The 15,378-nt window shown below is 42.3% G+C and overlaps 1 protein-coding gene across 3 annotated transcripts in view; it reads right to left on the bottom strand.

Annotated features, from left to right (window-relative positions):
- Nucleotides 1–15,039, bottom strand: part of LOC125892440 (uncharacterized) — a 15,761-nt gene extending 722 nt beyond the window's left edge. The window contains exons 1-5 of one of the 3 annotated variants that reach the window (XM_049582464.1): nucleotides 14,562–15,039; nucleotides 11,420–11,767; nucleotides 11,100–11,133; nucleotides 10,973–11,019; nucleotides 8,947–10,323 (exon numbers count right to left, since the gene is read on the bottom strand). In XM_049582464.1, coding sequence (XP_049438421.1) covers nucleotides 10,285–10,323; nucleotides 10,973–11,019; nucleotides 11,100–11,133; nucleotides 11,420–11,767; nucleotides 14,562–14,993 — 900 coding nt within the window. In that variant the 5' untranslated portion in view covers nucleotides 14,994–15,039 and the 3' untranslated portion in view covers nucleotides 8,947–10,284. Of the gene's footprint in view, nucleotides 30–109; nucleotides 144–8,946; nucleotides 10,324–10,972; nucleotides 11,020–11,099; nucleotides 11,134–11,419; nucleotides 11,768–14,561 lie in introns of those variants that run through there. The other 2 variants (XM_049582466.1, XM_049582465.1) reach the window with 2 other exon arrangements.
- Between the last annotated feature and the right edge of the window lie 339 nt (nucleotides 15,040–15,378).

Below are 15,378 nucleotides of genomic sequence, written 5' to 3'. Positions count from 1 at the left end.
ATGACGCTCCATAAGAGGGAGATTTTCTCCTGCAACATGAAAACATTTCTGTCACTGTTACACATACTTGGTTTCATTTTGTCTGACAGAAACATGTGGATGTATTTACCTGGCTGTCCTGTGGCACGGTCTGTGTCATTGTCCTGTAAAGAGCCATTTTCAGAAATAAGAATAAAAATAACTGAGAAGCAATCAATATCTCATCTGTTTCTGTCCAGCACATCATGAGTTGTACTAAAATATTTAATTTAATTCATTAATACATTTTAAATCAATTCAAATTAATTCACAACACTTGATCTACTTTTCACAGTTTGGGCTCGTCCTCTAAAACTGGAGGAAACTGTGCCAGAAAAAATATGGACAGTCAGTAAAGCAGATTTTATTGTGAAGGCACTAACTGGCCGACTCATGAGATCAGACACAGACCTGTGCTCCGTCATGGCCGTCGTCGTTGTTGCTGGTTTTTTTCCCTTCCTTCAGGTCTTCCTGCTGTTCTGCTTCAGATTGTTTTATCACATCTTCAGCAACACCATAATATTTGCCCCATTCTGTTTTATCTACTTTGTTAGTGATGACTTCAGTCAACTTGTCTTTTGCTGATTTTGTCAAATTTTCTTTCAGCACATTTTCCTCTTCGTCCAAAACCACACTGTAATATTGAATCTTCATGTTGTAGCGCCTGGATTCTTCAGAGCAGTTCTTTGGTACAAATGATGATATAAAGGCAAGCAGCAGGATAGCAAGGAGGGTCGACATGCCAGCAATCTGAAGAGAGAGGCAACAAAGATGGTCAGATTATCACCACAGACGCTGAGAAACAGCCATAATAATTTTATTCCATTACAGCTGTAGATCGCGAGTTTCTCAGGAAAACAGACCTCATACACTTCCAACACACCAAATATACAGTATGAGAATCATTTCCCACAAGGTGTCATTTCTAAAGCCTCTTTTACACTGACTGTTCAAGGTGGGAATATCACAACGTTATTCCGCCTCACAGTTCTGTATAAAAAACTACAATCGTGGAAAAGGGGACTGAGTTGTTTCCTCTCTGAGCTGAGGACGAAGGTCATAACAGAACTGAAATGGTGTCTGTATGAAAGGGACAGTTGGCAGGACGAGATCAGGACGATGTGTTATGTGTGTGGCCCACAGCAGGAGATTAAAAAGCGGCTGTTAGCAATAAGCAGCTAACTGAAAGAGGAAGAACAGTAGCTGTTGGCAGTTAGCAGCTAACTCAAAGAAGAGCAGCAGCTGTTAGCAGGTAGCACCTAACTCAAAGGGGAAGAACAGCAGCAGTTAGCAGTTAGCAGCTAACTCAAAGAAGAGGAACAGCAACTGTTAGCAGTTAGCACCTAACTCAAAGGGGAAGAACAGCAGCAGTTAGCAGTTAGCAGCTAACTCAAAGAAGAGGAACAGCAGCTGTTAGCACTTAGCAGCTAACTCAAGAAGAAGAACAGCAGTTGTTAGCAGTTAGCAGCTAACTCAAAGAAGAAGAACAGCAGTTGTTAGCAGTTAGCACCTAACTCAAAGGGGAAGAACAGCAGCAGTTAGCAGTTAGCAGCTAACTCAAAGAAGAGGAACAGCAGCTGTTAGCAGTTAGCAGCTAACTCAAGAAGAAGAACAGCAGTTGTTAGCAGTTAGCAGCTAACTCAAAGAGGAAGAACAGTAGCTGTTGGCAGTTAGCAGCTAACTCAAAGAAGAAGAACAGCAACTGTTAGCAGTTAGCACCTAACTCAAAGGGGAAGAACAGCAGCAGTTAGCAGTTAGCAGCTAACTCAAAGAAGAAGAACAGCAACTGTTAGCAGTTAGCACCTAACTCAAAGGGGAAGAACAGCAGCAGTTAGCAGTTAGCAGCTAACTCAAAGAAGAAGAACAGCAGCTGTTAGCAGTTAGCAGCTAACTCAAACAGTGAGGTCCAGGAGCTCCTTACCCTCCAAGCAGAGGACGAGATCAGCCGCCATATAACAGGGACGCTAAATGATTGTTATTGACATGTGATGTTATTGTTATTGTTTATAAAGAGCTGCTGACACGTATGTTATATGTCACACTAGAGGCCGACGCTGTTGTGTTACATGTCACGCCTCTTTTGACTCTGTGATGTCATCATGCTGTCTGACATCACACTCATTAGTTCTGTGTAAACATGTAAATGAGGTGTGATGACAGGACTTGGTCGCCGCTCTTTGGCGCCACCTCTGTGTCAATGGTCTCATGTGTTCCACATATAATCTACCACATCAAAACCCTCCTACAACACTCAGTATAAACACTGTGACGCTGCTGCCGTAGTCTTCTCAGGAAATGACGAGTCTGGATAATTATTTTCTGAAGTAAATGGATAAATATCACGTCATCCTGAAGGACTCATCACAACAACACAGAAAATAAACTCATGATGTGGAGATAAATTCTTACAGCCGCAGCTGTTCTCAGCATCACAGTGAGCAGATACTGTGCACACACTGATGACAGAAGACGACCACAGTGAAACAAAGGAATGAGACAGACTGACATGATGTGGACAAACACTCACCAAGGACTCGATTTTCAGTTCAGCGATGGTTGTGTGATCCTGAGCCATGAGGTTTTGTTGAGGTTTGCAGGCCAACTTTTATCACTCTTACAGCAAACCCACCAGTCTCCATCGATCAGCACAGAGATGACCCAAATCAAACCTATGAACCCTGCTTTGATGATATGACACAATAAAGCCCAAACACTACTGATACAGGTAGAGGTACAGGCATATTTCCAGGCTCTCAGAAACGTCTTGTCCGTCCAGAGTTGGACAAAAAATATAATAAAGAACGGCATAGCCATGAAGGAATCGCAGCCGCGACCTGGAGCCTCACAATTGCACTTCAGATCCTTGTCGAGCACAACATTGTGAATAAAAATCACAATGATTGCGACAAAGGTGCCGAGTTTTTGGAGAGCAAAACTTGGAAAGATGCTGTGTTTCATCTTTGCTGCAGAGTCTGTGACTGCTGAGAGCTGCTGCCTGTATTGTCTGAATATACCAACTGAAACCAACCACACCTTCTCTGTTTATTGTAAGCTCCTTTCCTGAGAGAGTTTGACTGGAATGTTACAGCAACACGTTTCTTCATGCCTAAAACTGAAACTGACCTCCTCTTTCACAAACAGTTAATGTGGTCAGCTGCATCTATTAAAACTTGAACATGAAAGTTTTTACTCTTTACTTTCTGATCATTTCACAGAGAAAATGAATGCAGAGATCACTGGACACGACACTGCATGATTAATGATTCCCTCCACAACACATCTGAGAACAGCTGCAACAATACTTTGTGTTGTTTCAGTGAATTTTAAAAGTGCAGAGCTGATCCACGTGAAGAAGGTGTGAAGTGCAACAATACAGTGCCTCTATGCACACACACTGAGTAAGATTCATGTGTAACACAAGAAGGAAATGATTTGCCTGAGAAAAGAAACCACAAGTGTTCGTAGTTTCATGGTGTTGTTGGGTGCTCAATATCTTTTATTGGGCACCTCTAACTCTGCAGCGCACACTGTGTGCAAAGCTTTATGTTTATCACTGCAGGTACCAACATGTTGGTTTGATCACACCAAACATCTGCTGCTTCACGTCTCATCATGAAAATGATGAGTCAGCTTGATGAGGTGAAACCCTGATAAACAATTTGTTAAAGAAAAAACGACCACAAAAGCAACAGTGCCGCAGATGTTGGTGGAATTTCCTACAATGATCATTAAACATAATAAACTAAAAACAGACTCGATGCTCTGTCACGGTAACTCGTCCAGTGAAAGCTTCGTCTACACATCAGCTGTAGCATCAGCGTCAGTATGGAGACAGGACAGGAACCTCAAACTGTGGCATCATAATGAACACTGACAATAAGACATGGACAGAGAAAGGAAACAGCAGCATTCAAACATCGAGTATCGACAGTGAAACAAGTTCCTCTGAAAAATGAAACACAAGTTTTATAGATTATTTCATATTAATTTGGATTCTTTCACATTCTGGTGTTTTTTCTGACAGTGGTTTTTAGTTTCATCACTCTGTCACTGTTACTTTCCTTTGCCAGACTTCATGTTGAAACAGGAACACTGGCTGTTGATACTACATCATATGGAACATATGGCATCAACACGCCCTTATAAGAATGAGGACTTCACCATTTGGTTCTTTCTGCTGATTCATTCATTTGATTCTCTCAAACTTTATGACCATTCTTATTGAAATACAACTTCATTTTTTTAAATGCTGTGACTTTATACTCTCTGGTATCATTATATCTTCATGTAGTAACATTTTTCCCCCTTAAGTTTTAAGCCTTTGTTATTTGATTAATTAATTAATTAATTAATTAACAGTGGCCCTCATAGTCTCTAAAATTTGAAATGAGTAGCTAGAGACAGTACTAGGACTATACAGTACAGTATTACTGTACACACACACACACATTCTGGCAACAATTAAATCGTAGGCAACTGGACTTTGATTTTGTCTAGAAGACGTTTCACCTCTTATCCAAGCGGCTTCATCAGTTCTCAACGCATCGGTCTGACTAGTCCTCACTAGTCTGACAAACAGTGGAGTAAGACTCAGGTTTTTAACCTCTGTGGAGGTCTTACTCCACAGACACACACACACACACACCGTTGGTCAACTCTGTGACCACCTGCTCTAAAACTGTCATGTATACTATAGTTGTATTTTAGTGTATTTAATTAGGTATTTTATGCAATGTATACCTTAATGATTGTAGTGCTGATGTCACCTGCCCCAGAGACTACAGTTCGAAATTAGCCAACCTGGCTAAACCGGCATATTTACAGTAATGTTTATTAATGTGCATTGTCTCTGTATTTTAAACCAATAAACTACACTAAACTAAACACATACCTAGTGGCTAAGTAAGGCTACTGGGTTTGGCGTGGAAGGTTGGATCTCGGTCAGGGCAGGTAACACATATCCAGTCTGGAACCTTATGCAAAGTCCTTAATGCTGCTAGACTACTTCAGGATGAGTGAAACCAAACTCAAGAGTCTTGAGAAATGGTCTACTGGAACAAAACGTGGATGGAACTGTTGGAATGCTTCTATACAAGTAACCCCAATGAGAAGACCTACATGCAGAGGATGTGGGATATTTGGATGCTTCAAAACCCAACATCTAGGCTAACAAAGAAACCACTCCTAGCCCAGTGTTCCAACATCCATAAACGGCAACTGCTATCACAACTAGAGATTGATGAGGTGCAACAAACATGCTACAGCAAAGGGGAACCAGGACAACAGGTCAAAGTAGGGATGTCATCATCATCCTCACAGATTGGGTGCCAAGCCCCAACAAGCCCTTACGACACAGATTCCTTCACAGCAAGGGCGAATGACCTGAGATTGAAAATCATGGACAAACTGGAAGCACAGCAACCCTGAAGCCGATTACCAAGGCTAAGTGACAAAGTACCTTCTGAAAGTCTGAAACTAGGACCATTACTGAGACGAATCAGTTGATAAACACCACAGCAACAGTGATCCTGGAGATGCTTGGCTACAAGATGAACACCATGAGCCACAAAGAGAGCTTCCCTCCATGGAGAAGGAGGCTGGAGGCCAAGATCAAGGCAACACGGAGAGAAGCTAGTCAACTCTCAGAGCTACAGAAAGGTGTGGAGAAGAAAGGGATCCCTAGGAAGTCCAACGAACTGTCTATACCTGAAACACTGGAGACTGCTGGGCAAAGGCTCACAGCTCTGGCTACCCGCCTGAAGAGATGCACAAGAGAAGTAGAAGCCAGAGGAATAAATAGGATGCCCTCCACTGAACCAGCCAAGGTGTACTCTCAGTGGCAAGGCGACAACACAAGATTAGATCCATCCAGGGCTAAAACTGAACAATACTGGAAGAGCATATGGGAGAAGGAGGCATCACATAACACCGATGGGTAGTGGATCTAAGAGCAGACAACAGCAATCTCCCAGAACAAGAGCCAGTTACCATGACAACGGCAGACTTCCAAGAAAGAGCATCAGGAATGAAGAGCTGGATAGCACCAGCGCCTGACATGGTCCACACCTACTGGCTAAAGACACTTACTGCACTCCATGAATGCCTGACAGCACAAATGAACCAGCTGCTGATAGATGGGACCCATCCAGAGTGGCTGACCCAAGGACAGACAGTCCTAATCATGATGGATCCAGAGTGGATGACCCAAAGACGGACAGTCCTGATCATGAAGGATCCAGAGTGTATGACCCAGGGACAGACAGTCCTGATCATGAAGGATCCAGAGTGGATGACCCAGGGACAAACAGTCCTGATCATGAAGGATAACCTGAAGGGCACGGTAGCGGCTAAGATGAATAGGCACATGGCCCAATACATGAGCAAGGCCCAGAAAGGAATTGGTAGTAATCCCAGGGGAGCCAAGCACCAGCTACTGATCGATAGAACAGTCACCGAAAAAACTGCAAGACCAGGCAGACCAACATGTGCACCACCTGGATCGGATACAAGAAAGCCCACGACTCAATGCCACATACATGGATACTGGACTGTTTAGAAATGTCCAACATCAACAGGACGCAAGAGCCTTCATCAGGAACTCACTGGGTCTGTGGAAAACAACTCTAGAGGCCAACTCAAAGACAACTGCACAAGTTATCATCAAGTGCAGCATATACCAAGGTGATGTACTGTCCCTGCTCCTGTTCTGCATAGGCCTGAACCCCTTCCAGCAACTCATCACAAAGAGTGACTGGTATATATATATACAGTACAGGCCAAAAGTTTGGACACACCTTCTCATTCAATGCGTTTTCTTTATTTTCATGACTATTTACATTGTAGATTCTCACTGAAGGCATCAAAACTATGAATGAACACATGTGGAGTTATGTACTTAACAAAAAAAGGTGAAATAACTGAAAACATGTTTTATATTCTAGTTTCTTCAAAATAGCCACCCTTTGCTCTGATTACTGCTTTGCACACTCTTGGCATTCTCTCCATGAGCTTCAAGAGGTAGTCACCTGAAATGGTTTCCACTTCACAGGTGTGCCTTATCAGGGTTAATTAGTGGAATTTCTTGCTTTATCAATGGGGTTGGGACCATCAGTTGTGTTGTGCAGAAGTCAGGTTAATACACAGCCGACAGCCCTATTGGACAACTGTTAAAATTCATATTATGGCAAGAACCAATCAGCTAACTAAAGAAAAACCAGTGGCCATCATTACTTTAAGAAATGAAGGTCAGTCAGTCCGGAAAATTGCAAAAACTTTAAATGTGTCCCCAAGTGGAGTCGCAAAAACCATCAAGCGCTACAACGAAACTGGCACACATGAGGACCGACCCAGGAAAGGAAGACCAAGAGTCACCTCTGCTTCTGAGGATAAGTTCATCCGAGTCACCAGCCTCAGAAATCGCAAGTTAACAGCAGCTCAGATCAGAGACCAGATGAATGCCACACAGAGTTCTAGCAGCAGACCCATCTCTAGAACAACTGTTAAGAGGAGACTGCGCGAATCAGGCCTTCATGGTCAAACAGCTGCTAGGAAACCACTGCTAAGAAGAGGCAATCAATCAATTTTTCAATTCAATTTTATTTATAAAGCCCAATATCACAAATCACAATTTGCCTCACAGGGCTTTACAGCATACGACATCCCTCTGTCCTTATGACCCTCACAGCTGATCAGGAAAAACTCCCCAAAAAACCCTTTAACGGGGAAAAAAAAAGGTAGAAACCTCAGGAAGAGCAACTGAGGAGGGATCCCTCTTCCAGGACGGACGGACAGACGTACAATAGATGTCGTACAGAACAGATCAACATGATAAATTAACAGTAATCCACATGACACAATGAGACAGAGAGAGAGAGAGAGAGAGAGAGAGAGAGAGATGCAGGTAATGACAGTAGCTTACAACAACATTAATGAAAGTAATAATATTATAGTTATAGTTCTGGCTACTGTGGTACAATATGTTGAAAGTATGTATTAATATCTGGCAGTATACATGTGTGACAATAATCATATGTGTATAATAACAGTAGAAGTATGACTAATGACTAATGATGGCAGCAGCAGCAGCAGGAGGCATCTGGCAGGACCACGGCAGCAACACAACCACACACGTCACGCTGTCCAGGCACCGCTGTGATATGAGTTAATCTGAGAGACAGTGGAGCACAAAGGCTCCGGAGAAGAAGCCGAGTTAGTGACATCCAGAATGGCCGAGTTAGCAAGATGCAGTAATAGAATACGAGAGAGAGAGAGAGAGAGAGAGAGAAGGAGAGAAGGTGCCCGGTGTATTATAGGGGGGTCCTCCGGCAGACTAGGCCTAAATCAGCCTAACTAGGGGCTGGTACAGGGCAAGCCTGAGCCAGCCCTAACTATAAGCTTTATCAAAGAGGAAATTCTTAAGTCTAGTCTTAAATGTGGAGACGGTGTCTGCCTCCCGGACCGTAACAGGAAGATGATTCCACAGGAGAGGAGCCTGATAGCTGAAGGCTCTGGCTCCTGATCTACTTTTGGAGACTTTAGGGACCACGAGTAACCCTGCGTTCTCAGAGCGCAGTGTTCTGGTGGGATAATAAGGCACTATGAGCTCTCTAAGATATGATGGAGCTTGACCATTTAGAGCTTTATAAGTTAACAGTAGGATTTTAAATTCAATTCTGGATTTTACAGGGAGCCAGTGCAGAGAAGCTAAAACAGGAGAAATATGATCGCGTTTCTTAGTTCCTGTTAGTACACGTGCTGCTGCATTCTGAATTAGCTGGAGAGTTTTTAAGGACTTACTAGAGCTACCTGATAATAGAGAGTTACAGTAATCCAGCCTTGAGGTAACAAAAGCGTGGACCAATTTTTCTGCATCTTTTCGGGTCAGGATAGGCCTAATTTTCACAATATTACGCAGATGAAAAAATGCAGTCCGTGAGGTTTGTTTTAAATGAGAATTAAAAGACAAATCTTGGTCAAATATTACTCCGAGGTTTCTTACTGATCTTTCAGGACCCACAGAATAATTTATTCTCTGAATATGTAAACAGTATAAACATCAAACTGAAGAAGAGAACTTCTGTTTTTATACACACATAAAAAACATTTTATTACGTCTTATTTCATTTATTTTTATCAACACTTGAATCTGTGCATTTTTCAGGCAAAAAGCTGAGAAAAATATATTTTTGCCAAAGAATGTCTTTTTCAACATAAAATCAATTTCACATTTACATTTTTTTCTCATTTCCTTAAGTCAGTCTGAATTGTATAAATCAAAATCATAATAATAATAATAAAAATATTATTCTGTGTGAGGTTTAGCAGCAGAACACGTTGTCACGTTCAGCGTTCTGTTGTCTCCGTCTCCTCTGTGGTCGTCATGGAGATCCTGTTTGGTCCCACCATCTTTGTTCGATCATTATTCAGAATGGAGTCGGCCTACACTGTCTACACAGCTTTATTTTAACGGTGATCATAGTGGTGGTTTGCACTCATAATGTTCACCATCTTAGCTTAGCGTGCTAGCATCATAACGTTCCTGCTAAACAAAAGCCTGCTGCCCACACAGAGGTCTGACCTCTCCACAGGTGGCTCTGATCTGAGAGCAGCTGTGGACGTGTCGGCCGTCCTCTGGTTTCTGTCCTCTGGTTTCTGTCCTCTCCTGGTTTCTGTCCTCTGGTTTCTGTCCTCTGGTTTCTGTCCTCTCCTGGTTTCTGTCCTCTCCTGGTTTCTGTCCTCTCCTGGTTTCTGTCCTCTGGTTTCTGTCCTCTCCTGGTTTCTGTCCTCTCCTGGTTTCTGTCCTCTGGTTTCTGTCCTCTCCTGGTTTCTGTCCTCTGGTTTCTGTCCTCTCCTGGTTTCTGTCCTCTCCTGGTTTCTGTCCTCTGGTTTCTGTCCTCTCCTGGTTTCCTCTGATGGTTCTGGAGACAGCTGTGGGCCTTTAAGCTTTACACGCTGATCAGTCAGCAACAAACCAGAGAACAGCTGAGGATGATGGGAATGTCATTCGTTTATGAAGCAATGAAATACAGACGAAACTCTGAATGTTAGCATGCTAACTTTAGCTAACGGTACAAGCTGTAAAAGCTAAAACACACTGATCTGATGAAGGTGAAAAAATGTCATTAAAACACAAATACAGAAAATATGAATCACAGTAGAGACATTTCATTTAAACCCTCGTAACAAAGCACAGCTCCAGTTAACTGATAAACATAAGAACAGATTAAAACACGGTGACAACATGTGACCGTCATGGCCGACACATCTTTACTGCACGCCGGATGGACCTGGATCCTCACCGCCCCCCTGTGGAGAGAAAAACACAGTTTCAAGGGTTAGTTAATTATCTTTATGTGAATACATCACCATCATCATCATCATCACCATCATCTCTGTATGTCGTGTATCATAATTGTAACACACAACATAAAGACTCATGTGTGCGCTCTGACCTGTCACTGCTGAAGTGGAATATTTCTGTTTGTGTGACTATTATTAATTAATTAATTAATTAATTAATTAATTAGTGAAATCAATGTGTTTATCAATGTGGCCAGTGAAGCTCAGTGTGTTCACAGATTGATCATCATATCTGTGATCCATTGTTTTTGTCTCCTCAAAGACTCCAGGTCAGTGAAATCTGATGCATCAGTGACCTCTGGTGGTCACACAGTATATTACATGTCAGTAAGTCTTAAAGTGAGAGTTTGTCTTAGTTTCTCTCATGAGCTGGCGTCATGGTGTCAATGCCCTGAGGACATGTAGCAGGAAGAGGTACAGTGTAACTGGATGGACAGACAGACGAGTGTGTGGACAGATGGAGGGAGGGATTTTCTGTTTCCATTTTCAGAAATCAAAATAAAAGAATGACATGAAGTGAGTGTGTGTACGGTTCATCTCTTCTTTTTGTTCCTCTGTCTCATCTGTGTGTGTCCAGCAGGTGTTGGCTCATTACCTGGTTTCCTGCTGCTCCATGACGCTCCATAAGAGGGAGATTTTCTCCTGCAACATGAAAACATTTCTGTCACTGTTACACATACTTGGTTTCATTTTGTCTGACAGAAACATGTGGATGTATTTACCTGGCTGTCCTGTGGCACGGTCTGTGTCATTGTCCTGTAAAGAGCCATTTTCAGAAATAAGAATAAAAATAACTGAGAAGCAATCAATATCTCATCTGTTTCTGTCCAGCACATCATGAGTTGTACTAAAATATTTAATTTAATTCATTAATACATTTTAAATCAATTCAAATTAATTCACAACACTTGATCTACTTTTCACAGTTTGGGCTCGTCCTCTAAAACTGGAGGAAACTGTGCCAGAAAAAATATGGACGGTCAGTAAAGCAGATTTTATTGTGAAGGCACTAACTGGCCGACTCATGAGATCAGACACAGACCTGTGCTCCGTCACGGCCATTGCTGTTGTTGCTGTTGCTCGGGTTTTTGCATTTCTTCAGGTCTTCCTGCTGTTGTTGAGAAAGGCTTGGTTCAGGAGATTTCTTTAGCACATCTTCAGCAGCAACATACCATTTGTCCCATGTGTTGTTAATGATGATTCCAGTCAACTGGTCTTTTGCTGATTTTGTCAAAATTTCTTTCAGCACATTTTCCTCTTCGTCCAAAACCACACTGTAATATTGAATCTTCATGTTGTAGCGCCTGGATTCTTCAGAGCAGTTCTTTGGTACAAATGATGATATAAAGGCAAGCAGCAGGATAGCAAGGAGGGTCGACATGCCAGCAATCTGAAGAGAGAGGCAACAAAGATGGTCAGATTATCACCACAGACGCTGAGAAACAGCCATAATAATTTTATTCCATTACAGCTGTAGATCGCGAGTTTCTCAGGAAAACAGACCTCATACACTTCCAACACACCAAATATACAGTATGAGAATCATTTCCCACAAGGTGTCATTTCTAAAGCCTCTTTTACACTGACTGTTCAAGGTGGGAATATCACAACGTTATTCTGCCTCACACTTCTGTACAAAAAAAGTACAATCATGGAAAAGGGGACTGAGTTGTTTCCTCTCTGAGCTGAGGACGAAGGTCATAACAGAACTGAAATGGTGTCTGTATGAAAGGGACAGTTGGCAGGACGAGATCAGGACGATGTGTTATGTGCGTGGCCCACAGCAGGAGATTAAAAAGCAGCTGATAGCAGTTAGCAGCTAACTCAAGAACAGCGGCTGTTAAGAGCTAGCAGCTAACTCAAAGAAGAAGAACAGCAGCTGTTAGCAGTTAGCGGCTAACTCAAAGAAGAAGAACAGCAACTGTTAGCAGTTAGCAATCAATCAATTCAATCAATTTTATTTATAAAGCCCAATATCACAAATCACAATTTGCCTCACAGGGCTTTACAGCATACGACATCCCTCTGTCCTTAGGACCCTCACAGCGGATAAGGAAAAACTCCCCAAAAAACCCTTTAACGGGGAAAAAACGGTAGAAACCTCAGGAAGAGCAACTGAGGAGGGATCCCTCTTCCAGGACGGACAGACGTACAATAGATGTCGTACAGAACAGATCAGCATGATAAATTAACAGTAATCCATATGACACAATGAGACAGAGAGAGAGAGAGAGAGAGAGATGCAGGTAATGACAGTAGCTTACAACAACATTATTTAAAGTAATAATATTATAGTTATAGTTCTGGTTACTGCGGTACAATATGTTGAATGTATGTATTAATATCTGGCAGTATACATGTGTGACAATAGTCATATGTGTATAATAACAGTAGAAGTATGACTAATGACTAATGATGGCAGCAGCACAACCACACACGTCACGCTGTCCAGGCACCGCTGTGATATGAGTTAATCTGAGAGACAGTGGAGCATAAAGGCTCCGGAGAAGAAGCCGAGTTAGTGACATCCAGAATGGCCGAGAGAGAGAGAGAGAGAGAGAGAGAGAGAGAGAAGGTGCCCGGTGTATTATAGGGGGGTCCTCCGGCAGACTAGGCCTAAGTCAGCCTAACTAGGGGCTGGTACAGGGCAAGCCTGAGCCAGCCCTAACTATAAGCTTTATCAAAGAGGAAAGTCTTAAGTCTAGTCTTAAATGTGGAGACGGTGTCTGCCTCCCGGACCGTAACAGGAAGATGATTCCACAGGAGAGGAGCCTGATAGCTGAAGGCTCTGGCTCCTGATCTACTTTGGAGACTTTAGGGACCACGAGTAACCCTGCGTTCTCAGAGCGCAGTGTTCTGGTGGGATAATAAGGCACTATGAGCTCTCTAAGATATGACGGAGCTTGACCATTTAGAGCTTTATAAGTTAACAGTAGGATTTTAAATTCAATTCTGGATTTTACAGGGAGCCAGTGCAGAGAAGCTAAAACAGGAGAAATATGATCTCGTTTCTTAGTTCCTGTTAGTACACGTGCTGCTGCATTCTGAATTAGCTGGAGAGTTTTTAAGGACTTACTAGAGCTACCTGATAATAGAGAGTTACAGTAATCCAGCCTTGAGGTAACAAAAGCGTGGACCAATTTTTCTGCATCTTTTTGGGTCAGGATAGGCCTAATTTTCGCAATATTACGCAGATGAAAAAATGCAGTCCGTGAGGTTTGTTTTAAATGAGAATTAAAAGACAAATCTTGATCAAATATTACTCCAAGGTTTCTTACAGTAGTGCTAGAGGCCAGAGCAATGCCATCTAGAGAAACTATGTCATCAGATAAAGAGTCTCTGAGTTGTTTGGGGCCAAGAACAACAACTTCAGTTTTGTCTGAATTTAACATCAGGAAATTGGTGCTCATCCAGGTTTTACAACTTGAATAAATACAACTGAGTATCAGCCGCATAACAATGGAAATTTACAGAGTGATTTCTAATGATGTTGCCTAAAGGAAGCATATATAGAGTAAATAGGATTGGTCCGAGCACAGAACCTTGCGGAACTCCAAAACAAACTTTGGTACCCAAGGACGATTCATTATGAACGTGAACAAACTGAAAACGATCAGATAAATATGTCAGTGTTATTGACATGTGATGTCATTGTTATTGTTTATAAAGAGCTGCTGACATGTATGTTATATGTCACACTAGAGGCCGACACTGTTGTGTTACATGTCATGCCTCTTTCAATTCTGTGATGTCATCATGCTGTCTGACATCACACTCATTAGTTCTGTGTAAACATGTAAATGAGGTGTGATGACAGGACTTGGTCGCCGCTCTTTGGCGCCACCTCTGTGTAAATGGTCTCATGTGTTCCACATATAATCTACCACATCAAAACCCTCCTACAACACTCAGTATAAACACTGTGACGCTGCTGCCGTAGTCTTCTCAGGAAATGACGAGTCTGGATAATTATTTTCTGAAGTAAATGGATAAATATCACGTCATCCTGAAGGACTCATCACAACAACACAGAAAATAAACTCATGATGTGGAGATAAATTCTTACAGCCGCAGCTGTTCTCAGCATCACAGTGAGCAGATACTGTGCACACACTGATGACAGAAGACGACCACAGTGAAACAAAGGAATGAGACAGACTGACATGATGTGGACAAACACTCACCAAGGACTCGATTTTCAGTTCAGCGATGGTTGTGTGATCCTGAGCCGTGAGGTTTTGTTGAGGTTTGCAGGCCAACTTTTTATCACTCTTACAGCAAACCCACCAGTCTCCATCGATCAGCACAGAGATGACCCAAATCAAACCTATGAACCCTGCTTTGATGATATGACACAATAAAGCCCAAACACTACTGATACAGGTAGAGGTACAGGCATATTTCCAGGCTCTCAGAAACGTCTTGTCCGTCCAGAGTTGGACAAAAAATATAATAAAGAACGGCATAGCCATGAAGGAATTGCAGCCGCGACCTGGAGCCTCACAATTGCACTTCAAATCCCTGTCGAGCACAACATTGTGAATAAAAATCACAATGATTGCGACAAAGGTGCCGAGTTTCTTGAGAGCAAAATTTGGAAAGACGCTCTTCTTCATCTTTGCTGCAGAGTCTGTGACTGCTGAGAGCTGCTGCCTGTATTGTCTAAATATACCAACTGAAACCAACCACACCCTCTGTGCTGACTGAAAGTTGCTTTCCTGAGAGAGTTTGACTGTAATGTTACAGCAACACATTTCTTCATATCTAAAACTGACTTCCTCTTTCACAAACAGTTAATGCTGTCAGCTGCATCTATTAAAACTTGAAAATTAAAGTTTTTACTCTTTACTTTCTGATCATTTCACAGAGAAAATGAATGCAGAGATCACTGGACACGACACTGCATGATTAATGATTCCCTCCACAACACATCTGAGAACAGCTGCAACAATACTTTGTGTTGTTTCAGTGAATTTTAAAAGTGCAGAGCTGATCCACGTG

Source organism: Epinephelus fuscoguttatus, linkage group LG7 (assembly GCF_011397635.1).
Source record: "Epinephelus fuscoguttatus linkage group LG7, E.fuscoguttatus.final_Chr_v1".
NCBI lineage: Eukaryota > Metazoa > Chordata > Actinopteri > Perciformes > Serranidae > Epinephelus > Epinephelus fuscoguttatus.
This window is presented reverse-complemented; position numbering and strand designations above follow the sequence as displayed.